Source organism: Eurosta solidaginis, chromosome 1 (assembly GCF_040869045.1).
Source record: "Eurosta solidaginis isolate ZX-2024a chromosome 1, ASM4086904v1, whole genome shotgun sequence".
Classification (NCBI taxonomy): Eukaryota; Metazoa; Arthropoda; class Insecta; order Diptera; family Tephritidae; genus Eurosta; species Eurosta solidaginis.
The window spans coordinates 125,618,772-125,638,953 of record NC_090319.1 but is presented as its reverse complement, the minus strand read 5'-3'; the positions used below and the strand labels follow the sequence as shown (position 1 = coordinate 125,638,953).

The 20,182-nt window shown below is 41.0% G+C and overlaps 1 protein-coding gene across 1 annotated transcript in view; it reads right to left on the bottom strand.

Annotated features, from left to right (window-relative positions):
- Dhc93AB (Dynein heavy chain at 93AB) overlaps nucleotides 1-20,182 on the bottom strand; it is a 2,991,564-nt gene that overhangs the window by 2,762,640 nt on the left and 208,742 nt on the right. Inside the window, exon 2 of the mRNA XM_067759821.1 lies at nucleotides 3,003-3,763. Within this exon, the coding sequence (XP_067615922.1) occupies nucleotides 3,003-3,729 (727 nt within the window). The 5' untranslated portion in view covers nucleotides 3,730-3,763. The remainder of the gene's footprint in view (nucleotides 1-3,002; nucleotides 3,764-20,182) is intronic.

Sequence of the window (20,182 nt, the reverse complement as noted above, 5' to 3'; positions counted from 1 at the left end):
GATTTCATGAAGCGGCTTAACATCCGCATTGCTGCGATTCAAGAGACCAAAGACTTTTCTGCAGACCTGCTCTGGGTATAACGTCCACAGAAAAGATAGCGAGAGCGGAAATAGAGGCGGTCTCGCGTTTATCATCCACCACTCAGTCCAATTTACTCTATTCGATCCCGACATCAGCCGCAGGGACAGTGTCCTAGAACGTCATGGCATATCTGTCCGGTCAGGCGATGTAAACTTAGAAATCAACAACATCTATATCCCTCCTGTCACATGTTGCCTCAGTGTATACCGCCCTGATATCAGCGCACTACTGAATAGCGATAATCGCATTATTATAGGCGATTTCAATGCCCATCACGATCTATGGCATTCTAACCTACAAGCGGACAGCGGGGTAAGATGTTGGCCGCCCAAATAGAGGAAACGACGTTCTGCACAATAAACGGAGACGCCCCCATTCGTATGGTAGGAAGCTGTCACAGTTCGTCAGATCTGTCCATCGTGAGCGCATGACTAGTAAACTGCGTCAACTGGCAGCCGATGGTAACATTGGCATCTGACCACCTCCCTATACTCCTTTTGCTCGAGGGAGGAGCCGACTTCATCATTAATGAGAACCTCACTTTCAACAACTTTAAGAAAGGAAAGTGGGATGATTACAATTCCTTTGCTGCCCTCCCTATCGCATTTGATGCTCGCCAAGGGAGAGGGTAATCGAATCTGCGGCGGCTCGTTTTATTCCCGCCGGAAGAATTCCGGAAATCCGGTGTCAATTTCCGGCGGAGGCCGCAAATTTATCGAGAGAACGTGACCTTATAAGACAGCACGACCCCGGTGATCCCTAAATAAGGGATATAAACCAACGCATCACATTGCTTGTGGATGAACACAAGCTGGGTAAGCTTTGGTCCACCGTAAAGTCCCCATCGAATCCGTCTAAGCACAATGACAAAATATCCATTGATTTTGGCGATAAAGTGCTATCGGATGCGAAAAAATGCGCGATCGCTTTTTGCCGACAATATGTAATGCATTCTACGGTTGACAAAGTAAGACGGCTGGCCAACAGATGCGCAGACAAGCATAAATACAGCGCGTCGCCAATTACCATCACCGCCAAAGAGGTTGAAAATGTCCAGGTCCATGCTAAACCATCTAAAGCAGTGGGCCCTGACGGCATAGCCATGCCGATGCTTAAAAACCTAGGCAAAGAGTGATTTAGTTACCTAGTGCATGTCTTCAACTTCTCCCTTTCCATCTTCGTCATCCCCGAAAAAATGGAAAATGCTGGTGATTCCACTACTAAAGCCTGTGTAACTAGCTCATATAGGACATTCTTTTCGTCCGATATCTCTCCTATCGCCACTTGAAGCAATTCTGCTTGCCTATTTTTATGCAAATTTACAACTAGCCAATCCTCAGCATGGCTTCCGAAAATTACATAGCACTACCACCGCGCTAAATTCCGTTAGCACTCGGATAAATTGCGAATTAAATAAAAACCCCTACGATAGGGCAGTACCCGTTGTGTTAGACCTACCAAAAGCTTTTGATACGGTCAATTACGGCACGATACTGCAAGACCTGCAAAGGTTTCCCCTTCCCCCAAGTCTCAAAAGGTGGACCGAAAATTATCTGTCTGAGCGGCAAGCATCGGTGTAATTCAGGAACGTACATCTAAACGAAGAAGAATTAAATAAGGGGTGCCAAAGGGCGGTGTCCTATTCACACTTCTGTTTAACTGCTACATATCACAGCTATCTTCACCACCAGAAGGATCATTATCGTTTCCTACGCCGATGACTGCACAATAATGGTCACAACCCAGACATCGATGAGTTTTGTAACAAATAAACAGCTATCTCCCTGATCTCTCCAATTTCCTCGCCTCGCGAAACCTGACATTGTCACCTACCAAATCATCGGCGACCTTATTTACAACATGGACGCGCCAACTGTCGACCATATTGAACATCCAGGTCGATGGCACCATGCTACCGACTGGCTTACACCCTAAAATCTTGGATGTGACATTCGATCGTGATCTATATTTTGGAGAGCATGCAGGTGCAATTGTACCAAAAATCCAGAGCCGTAATAAAATCCTCAAATCTCTTGCCGGAAGCACTTGGGGTTAAGATAAAGAGACGCTCATTACCACTTACAAAGCAATTGGCCAGGTCCTCAGTGATATCCACAAACAAGCGTCGGACTTCTATGCCAGGAATTGCCCGGCAAATCCGGTACTCAAAGAACTGGCAGAGGAGAAGCGCACTCTACCTACGGAACCGCGTCACTCTAGCTCAACTTCGATCTGGATACTGTAACAGGTTAAACTCTTACCTGTCCGCAATCAACTCCGACACAAAATGTATGTCCTGCTTTCAATGTGTCCCAAATGACTCCAACCATCTCTTTAATTGTATTGGGGAACAAACGCCTCTAAAATCCCTCTCATTATGGTCCACCCCTGTTGAAACAGCAAGTTTCCTTGGACTCCCGTTGGAGGACGTTGATGACAATTTGTGATTGGTCGCGTTTTTTGAAGGGGCGAAGCACTGCTACAACAACAACAAGCATCAGAATCCTTAAATCGCTGCAACGGAGAAAGTTGCTGAGCACCCAATTTTCCCACTTAGAACTGCCATGGAATATCTTCTTAAGACGTCTGAACACAGAGGCATCCAATCCGAAAATTGATTGATGTAGTTGCGCCTCCAAGGCAGATAAGAAGACATCTCTCATTCATTCAACAATTGGCGCCTAAAAGTTAAATCGATTTTGGCCGTTTCGTGAAAATCAGGCCAGCTTTCTTGGTTTCGCAATATTTGCCGCTAATTGGTAGATTAAGTTTTCCTCCACCTGCCCTTTCCAACTCAGTGGAGGTTATCCCTTTACTCTGCTTCGGTAAAAGGGATAGTATATTAAACTTAGTCGGTCTATTAACTAAATATAATTTTTAAGATGAAAATTAAGAGATAAATATCACTACATTTACTTACCGACTTGTGGCGTAGGATTTTGTCTATTTAGGAATGCATTTGAAGAATTATCTTTGACAACTTCATGTACTTGTTCAGCCCAATTGATGACCACTCCCTCAATTGCACTTTTTAAATACAAATCGATTGTTCTGTGCCTTGAATTATTTAATTTGCTGGCCAATTTAACAATCACTTCAACTCCAACTGGCATTGCTAGTATAGTCTCACCACTGACTTGACCCTTTACCTGATGAACTGTGCTTTTTAAACTATGAACATGCTTTTGTACATCTTGGGTAACCAGTTTTGGCCATGATTTATAATTTATTTCATTAGAGAGTAATGGTACAACTACCTCCTCCACTAAAGCGGATAACTGGTCGATGGTACGTGTAGCCAAGTCACCATAAATGATAAAATTGCCACATTCCTCAGGTGGCACAGGTTGTGGATGTTTTTTAATGAAGTATACACCTTTGCTCTTTAGCTGTGAGAGAGGAAAGGTATTGGATGGAACTAATTGTGCTGCCTGGGTGAGAATTATAACTAGAACCATTGGTATAGGCCGATCGAGGAACTCTTTTATAACAGTCTTATGCTCTTCAACGGTTATGATTCGTGTCCATTTTTCGGGCTTTAATTTAAGAGACTTAATAACAAATGAGCCCATGAGCTCCAAACGTGTGTCAGGGCCAATAGCGGCTGCGGATGCGGCTGCAGCTTCAGCGCTCGTAGAAGGTTCCATAACAGTTCGCTTATCGATTATAACATGACAGATGCTGCAAAAGAAAGTATTTGTCTATCAGGATATGTCAAAAAAAGTTCACCTTTAAATTTAAAATTTTATTACAACCAAATATTTTTCCAACACATATTAATTCCTCAGAAAAGTGTTTAACTGTCTTGAAGAACATTGAAGTAAATACATCGAATTGTAATCCAATCTTGATGCATGTGGTATCCCAGAAACTAGATAAAGAAACTTGTAAAAAATTGAAGAAAAAAACTTTTTTAAAAATAAGCTTTTATTATTGGTTAATAAATTAACTAAAAAGTAAAAAATAAATTGACTGTAAAGAAATATAACACTTTAAAAGTTCATTGTAACCTTTAACGATAATTAGGCTATTTCTTCTGCGACAAAAAAATTCCATATTGTATATAATAATTATATATTTCAAACATTCAAACTTTACAAGGCGACAGCTGTTTCGATTATACCTTGTAAATCTCTTCAAAGCCTTTTCTCCCGGGAGTGGGAGTCGAACCCGCACTCCTACGATAGTTGAAATGGTTATAAACGCATTCAGCTACGTCATGCCTTAGTTGTTGTAAATTTTTTCCCAATTGCCTTCTTACGCATATATTATCTTTCACACATCACATAATTCGTATGTTATACATGTTTGTAAGGCGGTTTTCAGAGAAACTTGGTATTTTGTTCTATTTATAGAACTACAACGAATTAACCAAATGTTGTCTACCTATATGAGTTTGCCGGGGATTGCCGGTATCGCTTTAAATGTATGAAAACATTTATTTCAAGTAATTTTTAATTTTATAATTTATTTAATAATTTCGGAAAAATTTAAATAACGTGACATCAGGACGGACAAGGCGACAGCTGTTTCGATTATACCTTGTAAATCTCTTCAAAGCCTTTTCTCCCGGGAGTGGGAGTCGAACCCGCACTCCTACGATAGTTGAAATGGTTATAAACGCATTGAGCTACGTCATGCCTTAGTTGTTGTAAAGTTTTTCCAAATTGCCTTCTTACGCATATATTATCTTTCACACATCACATAATTCGTATGTAGTTATGTATTAAAGTTATGCATGTTTGTAAGGCGGTTTTCAGAGAAACTTGGTATTTTGTTTTTTGTTCTATTTATAGAACTACAACGAATTAACCAAAGAAAGATAATATATGCGTAAGAAGGCAATTGGGAAAAACTTTACAACAAGTAAGGCATGTCGTAGCTGAATGCGTTTATAACCATTTCAACTATCGTAGGAGTGCGGGTTCGACTCCCACTCCCGGGAGAAAAGGCTTTGAAGTGATTTACAAGGTATAATCGAAACAGCTGTCGCCTTGTCCGTCCTGATGTCACCTTGCTTAAATTTTCCCAAATTATTAAATAAATTATAAAATTAAAAATTGCTTGAAATAAATGTTTTCGTACATTTAAAGCGATACGGGCAATCCCCGCCAGACACATATAAGTAGAAAACATTTGGTTAATTCGTTGTAGTTCTATAAATAGAACAAAAAACAACAACAAAATATCAAGTTTCGCCTTACAAACATGCATAACTTTAACACATAACTACATACGAATTATGTGATGTGTGAAAGATAATATATGCGTAAGAAGGCAATTTGGAAAAACTTTACAACAACTAAGGCATGACGTAGCTGAATGAGTTTATAACCATTTCAGCTATCGTAGGAGTGCGGGTTCGACTCCCACTCCCGGGAGAAATGGTTTATCATATAAGTAGACAACATATGGTTAATTCGTTGTAGTTCTATAAATAGAACAAAAAACAACAACAAAATACCAAGTTTCTCTGAAAACCGCCTTACAAACATGCATAACTTTAACACATAACTACATACGAATTATGTGATGCAGGGATGCACCTTAACGTTAAGCTAATCGTTTATCAAAAAATTTCCACCGTTTCCGTTGAAACACTTCGAAATATTATCGATAAAGAAATTATCAAGATAAATTGTATCTCGTTTTTAACCGAAACGAAAAGCTTTCGATAACGTTAAAAACGTTAACAAAAACGTGATACTTTATGTTTGAATTGTGCTGGCAATGCTATAGCCATGGTGAAGCCGTAAGGTGGCAACAACGAGCGCACATACACACACAAACTCTATGTAATTTGTTTGTGTAATTCGTTGGTGGTAATGTCAAAAATACTTTGAGAAATGTTCGTACTGTCAAAATTCATGAGAAAAGTTGCAATCAGCTTGGCTAATGCTTTCACCTTTAATGACTCCGCCATCAATCAGCTTTGCCAGCATAGTTTGAAATTAATAATCAACATAAACGATTTGATTTCGTTTTGATATGGCAGAAAACGAAACGAAATCATTTCGTTAATTTGACGATCTTAACGTTAATAAACGAAACGAAATGACTTCGTTTCGTTTATTAACGTTGATTATCGTAACGAAATGATATCGTTTCGTTGGTTAAGCATGCCTGATGTGATGTGTGAAAGATAATATATGTATGCGTAAGAAGGCAATTGGGAAAAACTTTCCAACAACTAAGGCATGACGTAGCTGAATGCGTTTATAACCATTTCAACTATCGTAGGAGTGCGGGTTCGACTCCCACTCCCGGGAGAAAAGGCTTTGAAGAGATTTACAAGGTATAATCGAAACAGCTTGTCACGTACACCTGCTTTCGGCTCTTTGGGGTACCCTTTACTAGCTCAGTATAACAATGGGTAGTGGTCCTTTACCCTACCCACCAAAGAGCCAGACGGACACATATTCATATCTCCTCTTCGTTCATTTTACCCACACACCTTCATACCCCAAGAAGCCCGCCCAACCTTGGACCGCTCGCCTAATTTTTTTGCGGTCACCCTAATGCCATGCTCCACCCACCTCTACTTACCTCTTCATCCTGCCATCCTCACACCCCGCCCAAAAAGAAATCAGCAAGCCATACTACTGCTCTTTTCAGTTCAATGACGTATTTTAATAATTAACATGATCTTCAACTCTACACACGAAGGAAATAAAATCTTACTCACAAAGACTAAAGCTTCGTTTAAATTAAACAATATTTTCCTTCAAACACTTAACTTCCATATACATACATGCAAATTTGAATTTACCACATCTGGGTTTTTTGCTTTATCTCGCAAAAAAAAACGTACGTATATAAATTTACACAGATTTATAGGAGCAGAAAAATAAACGTATGGAAACTGTATTCCTGACGTATACAAATTCTATAATAAACCAAAAAAAAATCACAATGTACATGTAAATTCCGTATATAATAAAAATATCTATGAACAATATTCTTTTGGGACTATGTTCCCGGGTCTTTCCGTCACCAAAAAATACCAAACTCTTATCTAACCAGCTGGAGTTATGAGAAAAAAGGAATAGTTTTAAACACACCCTACTGCCTGCCTAAAAGAGCTCTTTTATGTGGGGATTGGGGGGCTTGTTGATGCAGGGTTCATACCCTCTGCCATAAAAAAAAAGGTAAACAAAAAAAAAAACAGTCTAAATCGTTTCGGTATCTATTGTGACTGACAGACACCTTACAATTTTCTAGAATTTCCGATATACTAGGAACATTATGTTTAAGACTAAAACGGACTATTGACTCGGACGCATGCCAAGGCACATCCAGGTGATATTCAGATTTTTACAGCGTGTACAATTTGGGATACAAAAAAAAAACAATTTTAAGATTACCCTGACTTATTTATTAATTCCTATCTCACCTAAAAAGCTTTTATACAAATTACACTATGGTGAACTTTTATGCTGCGTGCTATAACGAGGTAGGTCGCTCCAACGTTAAGGTAAATGGCGAGACGAACAAATAAATCCAATTGGATCGGTATCTATTGTGACTGACAGACACCTTACAATTTTCTAGAATTTCCGATATACTAGGAACATTATGTTTAAGACTAAAACGGACTATTGACTCGGACGCATGCCAAGGCACATCCAGGTGATATTCAGATTTTTACAGCGTGTACAATTTGGGATACAAAAAAAAAACAATTTTAAGATTACCCTGACTTGTTTATTAATTCCTATCTCACCTAAAAAGCTTTTATACAAATTACACTATGGTGAACTTTTATGCTGCGTGCTATAACGAGGTAGGTCGCTCCAACGTTAAGGTAAATGGCGAGACGAACAAATAAATCCGAGATGCAAGATTTGTTGTAGGGTTTTGAATAAATCGGCGATCGAACGTGTAGCGGATTTGCCCGCAATAACGCCGAGTACGTATAAAAATGACGTCGACTACGTAGAACGAATAGGGACTTTGCATCCAAAATGGTGTTGAATTTTATCAAAAGGTTGATACTCGCAACACTTTGACGTCGGAGTTGCACAAAGAATTGTTGTATTTGAAAAATTTTGATGCCGAATTCGTGGAAATTCGTAGCTTCGTAAAATTGGATTTTTGTACGATACGTGATTCGCAAAGAGCTGTGATTTGTAAAAAAATCGTGATTTGTAGAAACTTCGTGGTGCGCAAAAAAACTGTGATTCGCAAAAATGTGATTCCCTGGCGCTTCCAGAAGGCTTCACTGGCCACCTCAGGTTCCCACTGCTTATTAATTATTCCACCTCTCTCTGCCGCGATGAATCCTGTCCTGGTAGTTGGGTTTAGTGTTGCCCTTCTCCCTCCCGATTATCGACCGAAACCGCGTTCAGAACCGAAGGCACTTTGTCTTATATCAAAACTACCGAATTGTTCTTCTCGGCACTACACTGACCCTTTCTGGGTCTCCGCGCACAGGGAATTTTGAAAAACTTAAACCACACACAAAATTTTCGAGGATATCTTCCTTACAAAAAAGCGGCGCGCGCACTTCAGCTTGATATGCTGCTATACTTTACTTTATTTCTGTTCTCCTTCAGTTACCCTCTTTTATACTATCCGAACCGCTGAAAAGAACCGTTTCCTTATGCCGTTTCCCACGGTCTTTCTTTTGTCTATTGCAATCATAACCACCCTATATCTATCCCTGTCCTTATTCTCACCATCTCATGCACGTCAATCTGGCAATCTTCAACCTAAAGCTTTTTTCATCATTGTGAACTTACGTGAGTTCACCATGGTGTTTTTTGGGACATTTTCATTTGACGTTTCTCGTGTTTACCTTTTTGGTAAACACAATTTTATAAATTTTATTATATTAAAATACTGATGTGTTACCAAAAAAAAAATATCTAGAGATGTTTCCCCCGACGCGTATTAATCTCGAGAACATTGCTCCGAAGGCGGAAAATAAGAATTGTATCTCTGTCCGGAGATACTTGCAGTGGAAGTTGGTGATTTTCAGGTGATTGTTGTTCTGTTGTGCAATACCCAACAAAAAAACTGTGAACATAAGTGCTTTGCGCGGATAAAGTTTTGGTCTCCAAACCGGTGTTGGACCCACCCAGGGTACTTTTTTTATACGCGCGGCCGACGGCCACCAACGCAGAATGGTGTTCTGTGCAACCATGCTGTGGATACCACCCCCGGTTTAGGATGGAACCGCTGGTAACTTTTCGGTTTTTTTTTTGTTCATATATTTTGAACGAGCCAAACATTTAATATTGCTGTTTTAACAGCGTACTCCACCTCAACATGTGAGGCTCTCTACATTAAAGCGGGCCAAGGTCTCAATGAAGCCCAAGCGGGGACGACCCACGACCTGACACTGTCTCCTGCTTCGCGAGCTATGCCGGGCATTTGTGTATGTACTGCCTATTGGACCTCCCCGGACGACTTGACCCCCATCGCCGGAGAGAGATTTACGGGAAGTATTATAATATACAAAACTCCCATATAAGCACTTTACTTTATGGATACTTTGTTTATCTTTCTTTCAGGTTGGCTGACATAATGGATCGGTTGTGGCTCTCCGGACGACTTGACCCTCGTCGCCGGAGAGATAGTGATTGAATGAAGGAGGACTATTGTTTGAGGTCCTTGGCATGCCACGCACCTAAGCTTCTTCCCGACAACGTTTCCAACAGGTACATGTTTTTACCTAACGCTCTCGTTACTCTGCACTTAATAAACTTTTTGCAAAACTTCGCGTTTACATTTTTGTTAAAATCGCTTAATACAAAGTTGCGCTTAAATATTTCTTGTCCGGGTACAAAGCGCACTTCACGGGTTCTTTTGTTGTACCGAGCCGCGTTTGTTTCATAGGTTTCGTGTAAATTTTCTTTAATTTTCTCTCTCATTAATCTTATTCTGTCGCTGCCGTTCAGCAACAGTAATTCGTTGTCATTGAGGGAACTTAGTTTCCGAGCCAGCTTATAGTCTGCACCGCTGGTGAACATGTTCATGCCGAATAAGGCGAAATATGGCGACACACCCGTTGCGGAGTGTATGGCGCTGCGCAACGCGCACTCAATCTCTGGCAAATATAGGTCCCAATCCCTCTGGTCGGTTTTTAAATATGAGCGGATAGCAGCCAAGACCGATTGGTTGACCCGCTCAGCGGCATTTGATTGTGGCGAGTAAAACGCGGTTTTCAAGTGTTTAACGCAGTACGTTTCTACCATTTTGGCAAAATGTTTAGAGGTAAACTGTTGCCCATTATCTGAGTGTATTATTTCCGGCACACCAAACTTATGAAAGATTTCCTCGGTGAGGAACTTCACGACATTGGTGGCCGTAGCCTCACGCATTGACTTTAAAAATGTGAACTTGGAAAAATGATCCACGACTACAAAGATATAGGCGTTGCCTCGTTTGGACCTAGGGTATTTGCCTAAAAAGTCAATATAAATTTTCTGAAAGGGGCGTTCGGTAACTACCTCCGATCCTATACCAGGTTTCAAAATAACGTTACTGGGCTTGCTTTCCTTACAAACCTGACAGTCGCGGACGTAGTTTCGGACTTGTACTACCATGTTTGGCCAGTAATATAAACGTCGCAAGCGATGCAAAGTTTTTGCCATACCACCGTGCGCAGCAGTTGCGCAACCGTGCGCATTCTCGATTAAGGTCGATGTCAATGCTGCCGGCACCCACAACTTCCATTCGTTTTCCTCCAGTTCTACATCTTTCGCCATCATTTTTTTGAAAACAAACCCGTCTTCGACTTTCAGGTCCGGCAGCCGTTCAGCATTTTTTTGTATCGTGCCTATCAAATCTAAATATTCCTCCGACTCAAACTCTACCGTATCCATTCCCGCTATCGATGATTGAGCTAACTCCTCGATGCACCGTGACAGTGTATCTGCAACCACATTTTCAGAGCCCTTCCGGTGCTCTATTTCGAAATTAAATGCTTGAAGGTGCAAAGACCATCTCGCTAATCTACCACTCAGATCTGTTAGCCCCATGAGCCACTTAAGACTGGCGTGATCTGTCACCACTGTGAACGGCATCAGCTCAATATATGGGCGAAATTTTTGCACTGCCATCACAGCCGCGAGGCATTCCTTCTCGGTAGTGCTATATTTGCGTTGGCAATCGTTTAGTTTCTGAGAGAAATAAGCAATAGGGTTTTCGGAATCATCGTGATTTTTTTGAAATAACACCGCTCCTATGCCATAATCGGAGGCGTCACATTGAACCCAAAAATGTTTAGTAAAATCCGGGTGTCTTAGGACAGGCGCACAGGTAAGCGCCCTTTTCAATTTATTGAACGCCTCGACTGCTTGAGGTGTCATCTCGAATTTGTTCGTCTTCTTAAGGGCATCGGTCAACGGGGCCGCTATCGCCGCAAAATCTTTAATGAACCGCCTGTACCAACCGGCTGTTCCTAGGAAGCTCCGAACTTGCTTCATGGTTTTCGGCACCGGGATGTTCACGATCGCTTTTACCTTTTCGGGATCGGTCTTTAACATGCCCCCGCCCACAATATATCCTAGATACGGCAACTCCTTGAAACAAAACTTTGACTTTTTTAATCCTATTGTTAATCCTGCTTCTCTAAGACACATGGCAACTTCTTGCAACGCATGCAGATGTGAGTCAAAATCGGGAGCGATTATAAGTAAATCGTCCAAGTATATAAAGACATTTGCCTTCAATCTCTGTGGTATGACTCGATCCATCAATCGGCATAACCGTTGCGCCGCATTGCATAGTCCGAAAGGCATGACCACGAACTGATATAAGGGACGCCCCGGGACTGTGAAAGCGGTGTATGGTTTGCACTTGTCTTCCAGTTCTATCTGCCAAAAAGCGAACTTAAGATCCACGCTACTAATAAAATTGGTATCATCTATGCGGCTAATTATGCCTTCTATATTCTGCAGCGGATAAGCGTCTTTAATGGTCAAATCATTTAATTTTCGGGCATCTAAACAAAATCTATTTTTACCGGGTTTACGTACTATAGTGGTCCGATTACTCCACGGGCTCTCACTTTCTTCAATTACCCCCAATTCTAACATTTTGTCTATTTCTGTGTAAACTATAGATTGCATGGCAGGTGATAGTGGGTAATGGCGATCTTTCACAGGGACTGCATCTTCCACGAGTTTAATGGAGTGTTTTTCCAGCGGTGTACGACCTAAACCATCCTTTTCAAACGTTTTGAAGCTTTCGACGACCTGATTTAAGCGCTGTTGTTGTTCAGCCGTGAGGTCATGAAGCACACGCCGTTCATTCCTGTCTTCCGCCGTCACCATCTGCTGCTCTAACTTGGACAAATCGATTTCATTTACATCTATGACATTCGGGGCCAATTGGAAAACGCGCCAGAAATCTATCCCGAGATAAATGTTTTGTTCAAGGTATGGACATAAGTAAAACGTTATTTTATTCTCTAAATCTTTGTATTTGACAGGTATAGTCATCTTTCCTAATACCGTATGTGCGCCACCACCTGCAGTTGAAACCTTCGAAATGAAACGTTCGATAGGTACCCCTAACTCCTCGACTAACTCACGGCATCCTCTACCTAATAGACTAACAGATGCACCTGTGTCCAGTAGCCCTCGTTTTTGGACACCGTTTATTTCGATGTCTGCGTACACCCGTGGGTCATCTCGGTCTGCCCTTTTAACAGTGGCAACAACTGCTCGACGTAGCATCTTCCGGTTTCGAAATCGATCCCTTGCCTTCAGTATCTTGCGTGACACCCTGCGACGACCTAGTAACACGCCGTCTGCAAAGATTCTTTCGCGGGCTTCTTTGTACCTCCTCATACGTTCTTCAAGGGACAGTCTAGCCGGGTTATTTGTTTTGTTATTCATAGTACAATTTGTTGGTTTTGGTTTTATCCATGATATCTGCTGATCGCCCCCTCTCACGAGGTCTTCATCTACTGTGTTAGTCGACGCGTCTACTCTAGCGGGAATTGTGTGGAGCGCGATACCCCCGATGTCATCGCGTTCCGTTTCGCGTTTCCCGATAGGTTACATATTGGACACTTCGGCGTGATGACGTCCGCCTTCCCACACTTAAAACAAAATATACGCCTCTGAAGCGACATGCAGTAGATGAATGCATGTCCTTCGGCACCGCAATTCCAACACACCAGGTTTTTACGACTTGCTTGGTCACGAGATGACGGGTGTTTGGTAACGCGCTGATAACGGAGCTCCTCCACGGAGACTTGACCCTCATCTCCGGGGGACTCCTGCTCTTCCGGCGACGTATCAACTATTTCGTTCACTTGGTATGAACGAGGCACGAATCCACCTTGAGGAACTCGATCCCTACGAGGAAAACACCTTTCAATTTCCTTACACTCCATACGGAGTTGCTCTATAGAGTAGACTGCAATGGGGTATACTAATTTGGCCAACGATTCCCGCAAGTTCCCTTTGACGAGCCGAACCATTTCGTATTCGGGTATGGGGTTCCTTAGACGCGAACGCAGTATGCCGACAGCGTGAAAAAAGTCATCAATCGTCTCTCCGGGTTTTTGTTTGCGCTCAGTTATCTCGCTCATTAGATCGAAATCCGTTAGCTGAGATCCGAACTGCGGTTGTAACGCGAATTGTAAACTTGGCCAGTCTAGGTTGCGATTCGTTCGGATGTACAACCAGTACCATTCGCGCGCCTCTCCACTCAGCAGCCGATGAAAGTCTCTAATGATCTCAGTCCACGAACACCCGTACTGCTCTTTCAAATACTCCACCCTGAATAAAAAGTCCTCTATGGTCATGGAATCGCGGTGACCCTGATAAGTGATCCCCCACTTTTCTATATTCATTTCAGTTCGGTAGGTACCAGCTCTGTATTGAGGCTCAGGTAGTGATCTTTGTGAGGAAGAACGATGGTCTGGTGCTGCAGGGCCTAGGATTGGACGCTGATTCGCTTGATTATTGAACGCCGGTAACGGACCTACCGCCGACCTAACAGGAATATTATTATGTGCATTAAGATTGTTGTTGACGTTTTCATTAACTCTTTCGTTTTCAGGTATCGAACGCCTCGACTCTGCTGACTCGCTGCTAATGTTATGCCTCCTTTTTTATACTGTATTCGTGGCCTATTTGTCTGACGGCCAGCTCCCACTTCGACACTGGAACTGCGTACGGTTTCAAACATCGCCTGCATGCCTGCGCGCATTTCACTTAAAAGGGCTTGTTGAGTTTCCGCCATCATACTTTTTATTATGGGCGTCACTTCCTCACGTATGTTTGGTGTTATAGGCCTACTGGCCGTAACATTAGTCGCGAAATTGTGAACCGGAGGGGGGCGTGGAAAGGGTAACGACGGTGGCCGGATGAGTACCGATTGGGTAACTTGGGCTTGACCATATTGTTTGGGCATTGTCCCCGTACTAGTTGTTAATGCTTGCACACTACCTTGTGGTGCGCCTTGCCCACTACCGCCTACATTTTCATCCCCTTTGTTTTTCGTACCTACGAACCTATCTGAAAGATCGATGAATGCGGGATCACCCGTTCTTGCTCGTGTATTATGGGCTGGTGGAGAGTGATTCATACGAGTAATGCAAAAAAAAAAAACAATTTTTTTAGAACAAAAAAAAAACTTTATGTAACGACGCATCAAAAAAGACACACTGTAAGTGTATATATGTAGATAGATAGATAGTTATTTGAGGATCGCACTGCGACCACTGGTCTATTGTGCCCTCATCTGCTTCACAACACCTCATCCAAGCCGACATCTCTGATGAACCCTAGCAGTTCACCTGGCTTGAGGGATTTGATGTGAGTATGCTCTGGCCATGGTGAGCCCATAAACTTAGCTCTACGTCTTGAGATTGCATCGCACTCCAGGAGGACATGGTCCGCCGTCTCCGCTGATCTGTCACAAAATCGGCATGTGTTGTTTGATATTATACCCAGCTTTGCATGTGGCTGTTCAGTCTGCAGTGTCCTGTAAGAATTGCTGTTAGAGTTCTTAGGTTATTTTTCGAGAGGCCTATAAATGCCCTGTATCGAGTTGTGCAATAACCCCCTAACAGTAGCTTAGATTGTCTTAGGCCTGGCATATTACGCCAGTGTTCTTCCCTCTTTTCCTTTTCTTCTGCCAATAGATGCCCCCTAATTTCCTGCGGGCCCACTGACAGGAATGGCTCAGGACCAATAGGTCGTACCGTTGCTGCCTCTCTGGCCAGGCTGTCCGCCTGCTCGTTTCCCTCGACTCCCCTGTGGCCTGGAACCCAGGCCAACAGTAATTCATTGTGTGCTCCTAGTTGGTTCAGCTTTTCCACACACTCAAGGACTAGCGCTGATTTTATTTCAAATGCTGAGATGGCCTTGAGGGCGGCCTGGCTGTCACTGAGTATGGCAATTTTTTTCATTGGAGTATTTTCGCTGAAGGTTCAGGTCCGCGCACTGGCTTATGGCAAATACCTCTGCTTGAAAAATTCTCGGGTATGCTCCCAGGGGTATTGATATTTTGGCTCTGGGTCCAAAGACTCCAGATCCAATCCCCTCTGGGGTCTTCGAGCCATCGGTATACCATACTATACTGTTTAGCTGCTGAATGCTCTCAATTCTGCTTTCTTCCCACGTACCCTTGTCTCCCAGTTCTACTTTATATCTTTTCTCATATACTATGTGCCTGAGGATATCATCCCTCGGGAGTTGAGAGATTGGGATCTTCTCTCTCAATTCCTCTATGTTCCGGGACGATAAGACTTTACCTTTGCCCGAGCCCTCCTTAACGATATTAAGGAGGGCTCGCTTGGCTGATTGCTCTATCGATATATGCAGCGGGGTCAGATCGAGGATAGCCTCCAGCGCTGTTGTGGGGCATGTGCGCATAGCTCCCGTGATGCACACACATGCCAGTCGCTGAAGTTTTGACAGTGCTTGCCTCGTCGTCGCCCGAGTTGTTCGATGTGTATATATGTATATATATGAACTCTTTATGTAACCCTAAAAGGGAAACTATAATATGAGAACACAAAATGTATGCTAACTCCTATGAGCCTTAAATGTCTAGAGACACGCCTTCACGTACTAGCGCTTTAAAAAGATCAAAAGAAAATTTATATAAAAGAAAATTTAAATCAGTATAAAATATATGTATGTATATGCGGTTTAAACCCTATGCGAAATTATATATATCACGTATTAAACAAACAAAAATTTTTTGGTAATGAACCAATTTAAAAACCATGTATATAAGTCGAAATGGCTGCGTATGTATGTATGTATATTAGATCCTATCAAAATTTTATCTCGGCTAGCACACACCACTGTATCAGCGCCGCTCGTAAAAAAAATCCCTTTATATCGGTACTAAAGTAAAAAAAAAATCTTGATGTAATCAAAAATAAAGGAAAAATATACGAACTAAGGATAGTATATGGACGTTAAATCCTCTGGATTGACTATTCGCAACTTCACCCGCGTATGTTAGCAAACCATGTTATATAAAAAAAATTGAACATGTATTAATAAAAAAAATGAAACATGTGTCATTAAGAAAAAGTATTTATATGTAAGAAGGAACTATAAAATAGGATGTCTGTACATGTATATGTTCAATCCTATAGGTACTGAATCTAACATGTAATAAAAAAGATATATCTATATAGATAAAAAAAATATGTGTATTGATGCAGAGATATGAATATCGTATCTCTGTAGGTTAAACCCCTATGCTCACCGAATACACCAAAAAAATCAAATCTTTGTAAAGACTGCCTCCAAAAAAAACAATACCAAATTTAAGATCAAAAGCTCTCCAACATAAAAAATGTATAAAAAAATTTTATAATTTAGAATATTATGAGTTGGCGGGTGTTCGGATGGCCTGACTACATGAGGAGGCTTGGGGTTCTGGAGCATAGTTGTTCGTTCCTGTGTGGGTTGGTATGTGAATCCTCACTGATAAGCTAAATAAACGAAACAATTCAAAAAAAAACTATTTTATGCTTCACAACCCCTACCATTCGCGATGTAGTTGTGGTCACAAAATCTACTACTTATGGAACAACAAAACTCAAAAATCTCTGTTTTGGCTTCCACATTTGTAGCCATATTTCTGAAACTAAAACTCTCTATAAAAACAAACTGAAAGGAAAAAGAAATCTAAAATAAAATTTTGTGTTGTAAAATGTCGATGCAAATAGATCACCCTCATGTTTGGTCTCTATGCCACCGTTGGGTGATTGTATCAGATCTGGTGGGCTTGCTCCTAACTACTGGTGCAATTAAACTTTGTCAGAAACACACAAGCAAGTCACCTAACTAGCTTAGAAACCCGCTTACACCATAACCTTTTTCAAATGAACGTTTTTTTTTTTTTCTTTTTGAAAGCTTAAATACATTTGTAAGTGCAAGATTAATTGAGTAAAAAAAAAGATAATTATATCTTTGTATTTCTACTAGATGTTACTGAAGAATATTTGATTTCTTGCGAGGGCGCCAAATCAAGCTTCTTTTCCTGCGCTCTGTTGATTTATAAGAAAAAATTATTTCTCGGGCGCTATACGAAATATAGCGACCCCTTCATGTGTTTTAATTTGGGCGCCATTTATAAATATATGTCACGTACACGTTGCTTTGGTTCCCGATGGTGGCCCTAGCTAGCTCAGTACATTGGCAAGCCGTGGTTCTCAACCCGCCATCTTGGAACCGGACGCACACATATATTTATTTTCTTCCGTTCAACCTCTTCGGATTCACTTACCCACCGCACAACAGGAATCCCACCCAACCTTGGCCCGCTCGCATCGTGGAACCTATTCTGCGGTCACCCTAATGCCATGCTCCACCCACCTCTACTTACCTCTTCATCCTTCCATCCTTACATCCCGCCCCAAAAGAAATTAGCAAGCCATACTACTTCTCTTTCCACTTCAATGACGCATTTTAATGAACATAATCTTAAAATCTATACACGAATGAAATAAATCTTATACAAAAAAAATCAAGCTTCGCTTATATTCAATAATTTTTTTTTTCTTCAAACAACTTAATTTATATATACCTATATGTAAATTTGAGTTTAACGCATATGGTTTCTTTCCTCGCAAAAAAAATGTATATCTTTACACAGACATATAAAAGTAAAAAATAAACGTATTAAAACAGTATTTCTGAACGTATAAAGAAAATATAATAAACCAAAAAAATCAAAATGTGTACATAATCCGTATAAAAAAAATAAAAAAAAACATCTATGACAAATATTATTTTGGGACCATGTACCTGGGTCTTTCCGTCGCCAAAATCACCAAACTCTAGAATTATTATTTTCGGCACTACACTGACCCTTTCTGGGTCTCCGCGCACAGGGAATTTTGAAAAACTTAAACCACACACAAAATTTTCGAGGATATCTTCCTTACAAAAAAGCGGCGCGCGCACTTCAGCTTGATATGCTGCTATACTTTACTTTATTTCTGTTCTCCTTCAGTTACCCTCTTTTATACTATCCGAACCGCTGAAAAGAACCGTTTCCTTATGCCGTTTCCCACGGTCTTTCTTTTGTCTATTGCAATCATAACCACCCTATATCTATCCCTGTGCTTATTCTCACCATATCATGCACGTCAATCTGGCAATCTTCAACCTAAAGCTTTTTTCATCATTGTGAACTTACGTGAGTTCACCATGGTGTTTTTTGGGACATTTTCATTTGACGTTTCTCGTGTTTACCTTTTTGGTAAACACAATTTTATAAATTTTATTATATTAAAATACTGATGTGTTACCAAAAAAAAAATATCTAGAGATCTTTCCCCCGATGCGTATTAATCTCGAGAACAAAGCTCCGAAGGCGGAAAATAAGAATTGTATCTCTGTCCGGAGATACTTGCAGTGGAAGTTGGTGATTTTCAGGTGATTGTTGTTCTGTTGTGCAATACCCAACAAAAAAAACTGTGAACATAAGTGCTTTGCGCGGATATAGTTTTGGTCTCCAAACCGGTGTTGGACCCACCCAGGGTACTTTTTTTATACGCGCGGCCGACGGCCACCAACGCAGAATGGTGTTCTGTGCAACCATGCTGTGGATACCACCCCCGGTTTAGGATGGAACCGCTGGTAACTTTTCGGTTTTTTTTGTTCATATATTTTGAACGAGCCAAACATTTAATATTGCTGTTTTAACAGCGTACTCCACCACAACATGTGAGGCTCTCTACATTAAAGCGGGCCAAGGTCTCAATGAAGCCCAACGCGGGAACGACCCACGACCTGACAAGCTGTCGCCTTGTCCGTCCTGATGACACGTTGTTTAAATTTTTCCCAAATTAAAAATTGTTTGAAATAAATGTTTTCATACACTTAAAGCGATACGGGCAAAATCCGGCAAACTCATATAAGTAGACAACATTTGGCTAATTCGTTGTAGTTCTATAAATAGAACAAAAAGCAACAACAAAATACCAAGTTTCTCTGAAAACCGCCTTACAAACATGCATAACTTTAACACATAACTACATACGAATTATGTGATATGTGAAAGATAATATATGCGTAAGAAGGCAATTGGGAAAAACTTTACAACAACTAAGGCATGACGTAGCTGAATGCGTTTATAACCATTTCAACTATCGTAGAAATGCAGGTTCGACTCCCACTCTCGGGAGAAAAGGCTTTGAAGAGATTTACAAGGTATAGTCGAAACAGCTGTCGCCTTGTCCGTCCTGATGTCAGTTTGTTAAAATTTTTCCCAAATTATTAAATAAATTATAAAATTAAAAATTGCTTGAAATAAATGTTTTCATACATTTAAAGCGATACGGGCAATCCCCGGCAAACTCATATAAGTAGACAACATTTGGTTAATTCGTTGTAGTTCTATAAATAGAACAAAAAACAACAACAAAACACCAAGTTTCTCTGAAAACCGCCTTACAAACCTGCATAACTTTAACACATAACTACATACGAATTATGTGATGTGTGAAAGATAATCGGGGTTATTCTGTGTCAATTGTCAATAAGTTGACAAGTAAGCAAGATTTTTATCAAGTTGAAAATATTTCTATTCTGTGCATAGCTTGACAACTCTAAAAAGCTCTACGACCTGTGCTTTTCACCATATTGGGGTGAACTAAATTAG